Below are 12,815 nucleotides of genomic sequence, written 5' to 3'. Positions count from 1 at the left end.
GGAAACTAAACCTTGGGCAATTTTACCATAAAATAATAACTAAATAAATATAAAACAATTACTTGCAAAGGAAAAAGGGATTTATTCAATGCAGAGAATCCCACATTACTTTATGAGAAAACCAATCCATCAAGAGAATTCAATAGAAGAAGTATGAGGTTATGTCCAGATCAAACTAAGTCCTGGGAACATTGCAATACAAGGAATGCAATATATAAGATACTTTTCCAGTATGATATTATTTTCTCCTTTCCTTTAAAAATTCTGAATCATTCATTCTTTCATTTTTAGTTTTAATAAATAGTTACTTGAGAAAAACATGTGTATTCTATTGTTGGATAGAGTGTTCTATATACATATCTGTAAGGTCTAACTGGTTTCCAGTGTTGTTCAAGATCTCTATTTCCTTATTGATCCTTTCTGTGGATGTTCTATCCTTTATTTAAAGTATGACATTGAATTCTTCAACTATTTTGTAAAACTGTCTATTCTTCAAGTCTGTCAATGTTTACTTCATGTAGTTTTATCTTTGCTATTTTGTACATATATACTATAATAGTATGTTTATCATAATCAATATATAATGTCTTTTTTTTCTCTTTCAACAGTTTTGTCTTAAAAGTCTATTTTGTCTAAATTACTATAGCCACCCCAGCTCTCTTAGTTACCATTTGCACAGGATAATTCTTTCCATCCTGTCACCGTCAATTTATTTCTCTCTAAATCTATAGTGAGTTTCTTGTTGACAGCATATAAATGGATCACATTTTTTTATTCATTCTGCTAATAAATGCCACAGTGAGATATCACACTAGGATGGCCATAATATTTAGAAAGGAAAAAGGAAAAGAAATTACCAAGTATTGGAAAGGATGAGAAAAAAAGTGAAACCTTCATACATTGCTGGTAGTAATGAAAAATGGTTCAGCTGCCATAAAAAACACTTTGATGGGTCCTCAAAAAGTTCAACATAGAATTACCATATAACCCAGTAATTCCTCAACTAGGTACATACCTGAAAAAATTGAAAACAGGTACCCAAACAAATACATGTACACATGTATTCAGAAATGCACTATTTCCAACAGTCTAGAAGTAGAAATGGCCCAAGTGCCATTCAATAGGTGAAGAAATAAACAAAATGTGATACATATATACAATGGAATATTATTCAGTCATAGAAAGGAATGAAAAACTGATACATGGTAAAACATGGATGAACTTTAAAAACAACTCTAAGTGAAAGAAGCCAGACAAAAAAGGACACACGTGTAATTCCATTTATAGGAAATATCCAGAATAGGTAAGTCCATACAGACAAAAAAGTAAAATTAGTGTTTTCCAGAGGCTAGGGAGACAAGCAATGAATACTAATGGATACAAAGTTTCTTTTGAGGGTAATGAAAATGTTTTGGAATTAGACAGTAGTAATATTGCATAACCTTGTGACTACATTAAAAAACCAATGAGTCGTACATTTTGAAAGGCTAAATTTGATAGTCTTTAAATTTTATCTCAATTCTTAAAAATCTAATATTTAGTATAAAAATTTAGAACAAGTTGCCTCTGAATATGGGGGACAGGCAGTGTAAGGACTGACTTGTAAGGAGAATGAGGGAACTCTCTGGGGTGACAGTAATGTTCAATATCTTGGTAGAGTTTTGGATTACACAGATGATGCATCTATCAAGGTAAACAAATACAGACAAAATTTTGATCATGTTACTGTATACAAATTTCTCAAGATAAAGTACAGAAATATTGAATTCAGTTAATGATATTTATGTTTATTTATTAGAATGCACACTGATATCTGCAATGTACTTTGAAATGCACCAACATTAAGATGAATTAACAAATGGATATATAAGTGATAAAGCAAATCTAGCAAAAGATAAATACTGGAATCTTGGTATTGAATAACAGGTAACACAATGTAAAATTCTTTCAAATATCATATGGTTAAAAATTTTCTAAATAACATATTGATGGAAAATTTAACAAAGAAAAACATTCAAAAACCATAAATACTATGCAGAAATTTAGAATATGGATAAAAGACAAGATGATCAAGTACATAAGCAAATACATGAAAGGTAACAAGAAGACATCTATGTGACGATATCAACCGGAGTATCCCAGGCTCCCCCCCCCTCCAAAAAAATCTTATTCTATGGCCCTAAAATATGGTGTGTTCAAAAAAGCTATTGTGACTGAAGTATAGTTGGCAAGGAAGGGAGTAGTATAAAATCAGATTAGATAGAAGGAAAGTGCCAAATCATTTGGGATTTGTAATCAAAGTAGGGAATTTTTATTTTATTTTATTTTATTTTGTCTAAGTGCAATGGAAAGCTATTAAAGGGTTTAAAGTAGGGTTGGGGTGGAATGAGTTATTAATTAGAGTTTTAAAATATCACACTGACTGCTATGTAAAGAATGGCTTTGAAGTGTTTTAGAACAGTAGAAAAACTATCATCATAGTCCCTGGAAGGACAATGGTAGTTTGGAGCAGAGTGTTGTTAGTAAAGATAGTGATATTGAGTATGGAAACTATTTTGTGTCAAGAACTGACAGTATCTATTGATAAATTAACAATGGAATGACAGGAAAAAGGCACCAGGATAGATCTCTGGTTTTAGCTTTAGTCACTTAAGAATGAAGTGACATTTACTAAGATTAGAAACTGTGGAAGAAGCAGGTTTAGAGTATGGTGGACCTAAGAATCAAAAAAAAAAATTTTATTTAAATTGGGCATGATTTGTGATTTTAGGAAAGCCAGGAAAAATAAAAGAATCAGAATAATCTGGAAGATGTTAAAGTTGTTAAAGGTTTTAGATTTACAATTTATTTTCCTTTTAAGAATCAATTTTGGCTTAATTGTATTAAGGACCTTTGATCTAGTAAAAAGATCAGACTTTAATGCAAATCAAGCTCACTGATTTCTGTTGTCTATCTCTGGGGTTAAAGATAAACTGGGAACCAAGAGCCCTGTATCTTTAAACTTAGAAAGGTCAAAGGAAAAAATCAGGAGAGAGAATAAGATAGACAAGAGAGATAAAAAAGCAACTATTTGGAAGTAACATATTAAGTCTTAACTGTCTCTCACCCAGTCAGTGATAACAGACTGTTTCTTAATTCCACATATAACATGCTTAAGTGCTTTACAGTATTTTAAACAAAGTGGTGACTCACATTTTAGCTATCATCCTTTAATCTCATTAGTTAACCAAAGTATAATGAAAAATCGATGGTTTTTAGAACTGAATGAACCTAAATTTAAAGCAGGCCCACCACGCAGTAGTTCTGTGACCTTGAGCAAATTACTTACCATTTCTAATCCTTAGTTTCTTAAATGTAAATGAAAATAATTAACCCAAAAATTAGCATTAGAATTAACATTTGCAAAGTGCCCACTACAAGGAAAGAATGTTCCATAAACAAGAGCTACTATTATGTAAAAGACACCTAATTCATCAATGTTCAATGCAGTTTCCTCCTTTGGCAGAATAGATTACTGCTTCTAGAAGAGAAGTTAAAAACATCAGAGAGGAGGGGGCCACATAAAAGATGATCAGTTTCATTCATGTAACACAGAAAGAAGTAAAACAGAGAAATCTATGAGTAGCTATGACGTGTGTAAAATGCACAACTTGTTTATAAGTACAAACATATTTTCCTGTGGAATCAATGGTCAATTCAACTCAAACCCACAAAGGTTCATAGAAATCATAATGTAGTTAAAATGTCATATATCTCAATAAAATTAATAGAAAACAAAACTAATGAATTGACAAGCAATATAGAAAACCAAGAGACTTTAATATGTAATTTAATTTATTTTGGAAGCTGGCACTTGAGGTAAAAAGGTTTTATGGGAGGTTTCTGTGGAGATTCAGGGAAATTCCAAAAGCTTTATGAAGCTGATGACCCTGGTTCTTTAATATGTTTTATTTCACTTTAAACTTTATGGCTTCCCTTTCTTTCAGTATAAGCAAAACACTAGCACTCTGATACTTAATAACCATGATTGCAATCATTTATTTTACAAATGTGAAGGAGTAACTGGGGAAGAATTAGAAGATAGGAAAGAAAAAATCATAAAGGATGTGCTCAAATATAAAGAAGAGAGCCTTAGATTTAACTGCATAACCTCAGTAGTAAAAAACTGAAAGGTAGGTAAAGCACAGCACTAAAATATTAAGAGAGAAAGAACAAGTGATGAGAACTGGTCAGAGACCCATCATGATTCACTGGTTGTTCTACTTTTTAAAAGTAGAAAACAAGAAAGCAAACAAAGCAATCTGCAGCCTGCCATTTATGCAAAGGAAATGCTCAAGAGTAAAAGATTCATAATTCAAAATGCAGCACACACCAATGTAATTCAAGATTTTCTTCTAATCCCATATTTCTTTAAATTCCTCTAACTATTGCCCTTTTTATATGCATAATATTATGATGACAGTATTATTATATCTCATTATGTAGATAATAACAATAGTACCTAAACTTGAACTAAAGAGACAGCTCTTGAAATTGAAAAGTATGCAACAGAATAAGATGAAAGTATGTAAGGGAAGTCTACTCAAAACTCAGCGATTGGCTATTGTGTTGGCCGAAAAGTCTGTATGGTTTTTTCCATAAAATAAAACCCACATTTTTCATTTTCATCAATAACTTTATTGATCTAGATATTTTATGTTGGCTATCTCCAGCTATTGGCTTCTGGTGAGTAGAGGCTAGGAGTACTGCTAACATCTTCCAATGCATAAGATATCCCCACAGCAAATTATTTGGCCAAAATGTAAATAGTACCAAGAAACTTTGCAAAACACTTTTGACACATTCGATCAGTCACAGTACCTTCTCCATACACTACACAAATCTTTTTCTGCATTTCAGTTGTGTTTCTACCTTTCTTGAAAAAGTAAAGCATATATGCCAAAAATGTTCTGTATCTTCTTCCATCTTCAATATTAAAATGGCTGCACAAAAAATTCACCAATTTTGATTTTTTTTATGAATGCATGCTGATATGACAGCTATCCCAATACAACCTAACAAAATTGTTTTGAATGAAGTTAAAGACAACTAAGCACTACCAGAGCCATTGTCCAGAAAAAAAACTAAACAAACTTTTTGGCCAACCTAATACATGCTTCTTAGGCTACGAGAAATTCCAATAATTTCAAACCACTGAGTGAAGCTTTTGAATTAAAAAAAAAAGCCACAAATCAGTTCCATGAAGTCCAACACAAAGCAATCTAGCAAATCTTCCTATGAAGTACTGAAATGCTTTTTGAAAACATTGATGAGTCTGAAAAAAATGATTAATGATGAGATGTACTCAGATAAAGTTGTACTCAGATAAAGTGTGATTTTTTTACAGCCTACTCTTAAGTCCAGGACCTATATTATTAAGGTAAATGTTTTCAAAACAAACAATAAAACACACATAACCATGAACCAAGCCCCAAAATTTAGCCAGACCCAACTAGAAACAAGAATGCAAGAAACCAAACATCTTTTTAGATCACTGAAGTACTGCTAAGCTTTCCAGTAACTACTGGAGAAAATATATTTACCAAAACAAGTGGTCACTTTTAGGTCAAGAAGATATTTCTATATATCACAACTATGTAAACTTTGCAAAATTAAATGCTTTCCAAATGAATAAAATAATTCTAAATGATCAATCTTAAAGAGAAAGCAGAACTAAAGAAATGCTAAAGTGGGAGCTAAAGAGCTTGGCCCTATCAGTGTAGGAATGCTAAGAAGATGCTGTGAATTCCTGACTACCAAAGGTTGCCTAATTTCTCTCAAATATATACAAATGTCTATCAAATGTAAATAAATACTAATTTGATTAATAAAACTGTAAAGTTTTTTAATGGCCTTGCTGACTCATGATAACAGTGTACCCTCATGTATTTTCTTAATTAGCAGATAGTGAAAATAAAATGGTTTTCATGAGATACAGGAATAATTTTGAAAATACAGAGTTGAAAACCACTGCCCCAGTATAGTCATGCCTATAATAATCATTAAAATGTCTTTTAGTTTACTTTTTATTCCCATTTAGAAAACTTAGTCCTAACTTCTCACATTCTATTTTCTCTTTCCTAGTAAGATTGTTGATATTTAGCATCTTAGGAAAAGCAAGAACCTTAAGAGCCTTGTCAACTATGGTATCTTCATTTTAATTACATGTCCTTAATTTAATAAGTTGCATTCAACTATGTACATATAAATTTACATTACATTAAATCTCAAGAATTCTTAAGATAATTCCTTCTTTTAATTAGTCAGTGATTTCATCTTATAAAAGAGCTATAATTAAGGTCCAATTACCCTTTAAAGTTCACTTTAATAACAGAATATGGTAATTTGGCCAATAAATTCTTCCAGAGCAACAAATCAGAAACTTAAATTATTAAAATATTATTTGTTCAATGAGAATTTCTTACTATATGTTTACTGAACCATATCTGCTAAAATACATAGAAACTCTACCAAAGTTAATTTAAGAACTTACCAATTTCCCTTGCAATTCTGACAGCTTCATCTGCATCCTGTAAAAGCAGGAAATGAGACCCAACATTAATCCCATCAGCCATTGCACAATGTCTTCAGGGCAGTCATATATTGCACTACTGTCTCCTCTGATTCATTTAATGTTCAATTTTACAACCTTCTAACTCATTTCATTCAGAGAAATGTAAAATCAATACCATAAGTGGAATGTAAATTCTACCTCACCATTATTATATTACGAAACTCAAAGCAGTTTGAAATGAGCTGGCAGGAAGTACTACCAGAATTGCCAAATGATTTGGTGCAGTTGCTTGAATTTAATGGCAGAATTTAGATGTTTACAATCAATACTAAATCATAAATCAGATCATTAAAGCTTGTCCACAGCCAGCTTGTTTCTGTCTACCAGAAACAATATTTATGTCATGTTTTCCTAGATTCAGTCAGCAGGGGGAGTTGATTCTCTATTGTTTGGGAGAAGCTCAACAAACTTTCTAGAAATAAAAATAATTCCCAGTATCTATAGGAATGGACAGTTGTTCTCCAAACACAATTCCTTTAGAAATATCCATTCATTTTTCTTTCTTCTTTTTTATTTCATGCTTTTAAAAACATTTTATTTTTAAAACCTTATATCCAACAAACCAACTAGTGGCAGGGAAACTTCCAAAAAGCCAAAGAAAGAAAATGCATTCCAAAACAGCACATCCTGATGAATGTAAGGATTAGTTATTGCTAAATATCAACCAGTGCTACTGAAAGTACAAAAACGTCCCTTGAATCTAAACCATTTCATTGATCATTAACTCTCATCTAACATGCTCATAAAAGGACACTCTTGAAACATTTCCCCATATAACAAACAACAAAGAGAAAGCTGAAAAGAAGGTGATAAATACAAGCCTTCTAGTAAATTTAACTTTTATTTTTATAATTCAGTGACATGAAGTAACTACCCTAAGAAATGACGTTTTGAAACCACTAGCTGGTAAGCATGTCTGAATTTTTTAGAAAATAACTTTAAATATTAAAGGGAAGGCATTTTTTAAGCTTTTAAGCTAACACTTAAAAAATGTAGAGTAACCAAGTCTGAATCCTATTCCAAAAGGGGAAGCAGAGGATGTTTATAACTGGTTCATTTATGTCTAATTTAAAAAAATCTTCCTTAAAAGTCTTCAGTACCTAATAACATCCCCTGAATAAGGAGGTTGGCAGGGGAAGTTGTCAGAAAAATTTAATTTCCTTTCATTAGCCAGTCTGCTCCACAAATAGGTGCTTGTTAAGTTCAAAGCAGCCCTGAAAGCGACATCAGTTTTAAATCCTTTTTTTTTTAACTCCATGCAGTCACATCTGCTAATGAGATTTTCCAAATAACAATTGTTTTCAAGTCAGAGATAAATCTATAGCTCCCATTCTACCCCCACTAAAAAATCAAGGTTTACTGCTTTATTACACCTTGCTGTTTTTGCTGACCCTATTTCTCCAAATTTTAGCTTAAAGGGATAAAAATCCATGAAAAGGGTCATTTAAGAATGTTAGTGGTTTCCACACATTGAGTTTGAAGGTTCTTTGTTCAAGCCAGTGACAGTTATTGGAGAATAGTTCGCCTTAATAGCCTCTCTGTCAGGAAGTGTTAAACCTGCCAAATGCGGACAATTAGTGCCTCCCAAACAAAATACAGGAAGAGTGTTGGCTGATGCAGACTGGATTATAAGAAGCCTAGAAGGAAACTTTTAACTTGTCTTTTCTTTCAAAAGTCCAAAAGTCTATTTTCAAAATATATTTTGCAGAAAATAAACTGTTGCCTAAAAAGTTCATTACCTTGAGAGAACAGGCAGATGTTAAAAAGATAATTCCTATATTCATTAGTTATTTTAGCATTTATTTATGTATACACATACTATGAATGTATGTATATATAAAGAGATGTATGTTTACACAAAGCAAAAGCAAAACTTCTAATAATTCTTTAACTGCTACAAATCCAACACTCCTATAAACTGCTACAAAACAATCTTATCTTTCAACTAGTCAGAATACTTGTTTTTTCTAACTATGAAAACCAAATTCTAATAAATGAACTTCCAAGTGAAATCAAACTACCTTAAAAATTGATCTTTCACTTGTCATTCATTCATCCCAATATACTTTATTGAGGTCAAATTATATACTGGACATTAAAAAACAATTATCAGGTCCTGGCTGGGTACTCAGCTGGGTAAAGCATTGTCCCGATACGACAAGGTTGCAGGATCCATCTCTGATCAGAGAACACACAAGAATCAAACAATGAATCATAAATAGGTGGAACAACAAATCCACGTGTCTCTCTTAGGCTCTCTCTCTCTCTTTCTCCCTCCTCTCCCTCCCTCCACCTTCCCCTGCCTTCCTCTCTCTCTCTCTAAAATCAATAAATAAAAATTTTGGTAAAAAACTGTTATCAGTTTCAACAATAAACTATTAAATACACTCAGCTCCATAGGCTCTTCAGCACATTTAGTTGTCTTATCAGGCTATATAAAGCTACTTTTAAAGAGATTAAAAAGGCCTTTGCAGCTCTAAATATAATGATACTAACTGACATATCACATAGTATAACTTCCCTACAAGGCTATAGGCAGAAAAAAAAACTTGAATAAAAATTTTGAATCAACAGAAAAGAGCCTCAGAAAAAGGAACAACATAGACAAAACCCCTAAATTATCAAGGCACTTGATATGTTCTAGAAATCGAAAAAGATCTATTAGACAAAAGTGAAGCATAGTAAAGAAGTGGCAAGATAAAATGAAGGTAGAAGGCATGGCCTGTTCTGCCAGGTACTTATGGAATTGGGTATAGAGTTCCTAGTGCCTTGGCTGTATACAGGGGAGTGATGATTCAGATTTAGGGTTTAAGAACAAAACTCTATAAGCAATTAAGAAGCACAAGTTGGTAGTTACAAGATAGTCATAGAGACGTAAAGTATAGTATAGGAAATATAGTCAATATTATAATAACTATGTATGGTACCAGGTAGATACTAGATTATGCAGTGTGGTGTGGAAGGTGGTATGGATGGTCCCACATTCACATATTCTGGATAAAAGCTGGGAGGGATACCTTGGGAACAAGTGATCCCAGCCCCAGGCCAGACCACACAGTCCAGGGTATCAGTGCCAGGAAGATAAACTCCTATAATTTCTGGCTATAAAAAACCAGTGGGGGTTGGAGCAGCAGAAAAAACTGCTGGACTTTCGGGAGACTCGATTTAAAGGGCCCATATGGACTTAGAATGTATACAAACCCATCCATCTGGGATTCAACAGCAGGGAAACAGCTGAAAGGAGGACAGTTGCATAAGTGAGTAAAGTGACTGGAAAAGGGGCAAGTGCAGGGCAAACCTCCAGAAGCCAGGTAGTACCATTGTCCCCTCTCTAAGCCTTCCCTACCACACAGAGCCACACAGTGGTAAAGCAGGTTGCGCCTGCCCTGGCAATTACCTAAGGCTCCACCCCACACAATTTGCAGGTGCCTTTTCTACAATAGGCCACACTACTAAGACAGGGAGTCAAAGTAGCTCTACCTAATATACAGAAGCAAACACAGGGAAGCTGCCAAATTGAAGAGACAAAGAAATATGGCCCAAATGAAAGAACAGAACAAAAGCCCAGAAAAAAAAAAACTAAATGAAATGGAGATGAGCAACCTATCAGATGCAGAGTTCAAAACACTGGTGATCAGAATGCTCAGAGAAATCATTGAGTACAGCAAAAACATAAAGGAGGAAATGAAGGTTACACTAAGTGAAATCAAGAAAAATTGATAAGGAACCATAAGTGCTGTGAAGGAAGCTGGAATTCAAATCAACGAATTGGAACATAGGGAGGAAATAAGCCTTCAACCAGAACAGCAAGAAAAAGAAAAGAATTCAAAAAAATGAGAATAGTATAAGGACCCTCTGGGACATCTACAAACACACCGACATCTGAATCATATGGATGCCATAAGGAAAAGAGGAAGAGCAAGAAATTGAAAACTTCTTTGAAAAAATGAAAAAAAAAAAAACTTCCCTAATTTGGTGAAGGAAATACACATACAAGTCCAAGAAGCACAGAATCCCAAACAAGTTGAGCCCAAAGAGGACCACACCAAGATACATCATAATTAAAATGCCAAAGGCTAAAGATAAAAAATCTGAAAAGCAGCAAGAGAAAAGCAAAGAGTCGCCTACAAAGGAGTTCCCATAAGACAGTTAGCTGATTTCTCAAAAGAAACTTTGTAGGCTAGAAAGGGCTGACAAGAAGTATTCAAACTGATGAAAAGCAAGGAACTACAACCTAGATTACTCTACCCTACAAAATTATCATTTGGAATTGAAGAGCAAGGGCAAATAAAGTACACCCCATACAAGGTAAAGCTAAAGGAATTGATCATCACCAAACCATTATCACATGAAATGTTAAAGGGACTTATTTGTAAAAAATAGATCAAAACTATGAACATTAAAATGGCAACATATTCAAAACTATCAACAACTGAATCTTTAAAAACAAAACAAATAACCAGAATAGTAACAGAATCATAGATATGGAGATCATTTGGAGGGTTATCAGTTGGGATAGGGTAACGGCTGGGAGAAGAAAGGGAGAGAATGAGGGAAAAGGTACAGGGAATAAGAAGCAAAATAGACAGGGGGATGTTAAGAACAGTATAGGAAATGGAGAAGCCAAAGAACTTATATGCACAACCATGGACAAGAACTAAGAAGGGAGGGATTGCTGGAGGGAAGAGGAATACTGGGCAGAGGAAGGCAAAGGGGGAAAAATTAGGAGAACTGTAATAACATAATCATTTTTTATATATTTTTAATAGGAGGAAAAAGTTGATAAATAAATTACACTAGAAGGTATTATTCATATTACTAATTAATTATTTCCTGGGCAATAAATGTTACCAAAACAAACTCGTATTTCCAAAAATCAGTTTAAATTTTTCATGGTTCCCCTTTGCCTTTGAACCAAATTTAAATTCCTTACCCTGGTTTCAATACTTGATCCTGCCTGCCTGAGCCACCAGTTTCATCCCCAGATACTCTCTACCTTACACTTTACTCCCCATCACAAAGTTCAGACATTCTCCCTAGCCTTTACACATCCTACTGGGCTCAGCCAGAAACTCCCTTCTCTTCTACTTTCTTTCACCAAATCAACTATTTTTAAAATATATTTTATTTATTTATTTTTAGAGAGAGGGGAACTGAAGGAGAAAGGAAGGAAGAGAAATATCAATGTGTGGATGTCTCTTGTGCACCCCCTACTTGGTGCCTGGTCCACAACCCAGTCAGGCATGTGCCCTGACTGGGAATCAAACCAGCGACCCTTTGGTTCACATGCTGACACTCAATCCACTGAGCCCCACCAGCCAAGACCAAACCAATTCTTATTACCATATGCCACATACTAAGATCTTAAGACACAGGAGAGAGAAAAAAAAGGCACTTCCCCACCCCAGCCCTCCTATAATGTAAAGCCTAGTGGAAAAGACAGACCTTAAATATGATTGCACAGCAGCTAAAAACCAATATCATTATTGAGATGCATGCCATATCAAAAAAGTGAAGTTGCCTTCTGACAACAGGGATCTCTAATTCAAAAACAGTTCCAGGAAACTTCTCAGATGTAGTGACTTTTAAAGGAGTCCTAACTAGTGAAAATATGATGGAATACAGTGAGCATGGCTGAGGTCCAAAGTGTGAGCCTACAGTAAAGTTAACCAGGCCTCATAGGCCACCTTAAAAAGACTGAACTTCAAAGGGGTGTCCAACCTTTTGGCATTTCTGGACCACACTGGAAGAAGAGTTGTCTTGGGCTACACATTAAAGACACAAACACTAATGAAAACTAATGAGCTAAAAAAAGATTTTAAGTAAATTTAAGATTTTGTGTTGGGCCACATTCATAGCCATCCTGGGTTGCATGAGGCCTGCTGTCCACAGGTTGGACACCAAGAGCAAGAAAATGAGGGGCCTCTCTTTATCTGCATTTTGAAAATTTTTAGCATTTAATTTATATCATTATTATCATCACCATCATTATTATTATGTGTACTATCTAACCTCTGTATAGCCCTATCCCATTAAAATGTAAGCTCCATAAAGGCAGAAATCTCTGTGTAGTTAGTTCAGTGATATATTTCAAATGCCTAGAAGAGTACCTGGCTAACAGTAGTTATCCAATAAACAGTTATTGAATAAAAAGAATGAAAGAATGAACAAACAGTTTAGACAGAGGCAAGAGGGTGCGAGG

The 12,815-nt window shown here is 33.9% G+C and overlaps 1 protein-coding gene across 3 annotated transcripts in view; it reads right to left on the bottom strand.

The window, feature by feature from the left end:
• PCCA (propionyl-CoA carboxylase subunit alpha) overlaps positions 1–12,815 on the bottom strand; it is a 458,728-nt gene that overhangs the window by 301,427 nt on the left and 144,486 nt on the right. For all 3 annotated transcript variants that reach the window (XM_045821758.1, XM_045821760.1, XM_045821759.1), the window contains exon 8: positions 6,533–6,569. In XM_045821758.1, the coding sequence (XP_045677714.1) occupies positions 6,533–6,569 (37 nt within the window). The remainder of the gene's footprint in view (positions 1–6,532; positions 6,570–12,815) is intronic.

The sequence above is a fragment of the Phyllostomus hastatus genome, unplaced genomic scaffold (assembly GCF_019186645.2).
Source record: "Phyllostomus hastatus isolate PE091 unplaced genomic scaffold, TTU_PhHast_1.1 phas_scaffold_46, whole genome shotgun sequence".
In the NCBI taxonomy this organism is placed as follows: Eukaryota; Metazoa; Chordata; class Mammalia; order Chiroptera; family Phyllostomidae; genus Phyllostomus; species Phyllostomus hastatus.
The sequence above is the reverse complement of the archived record's forward strand: the minus strand, read 5'-3'. Positions and strand labels throughout refer to the sequence as shown.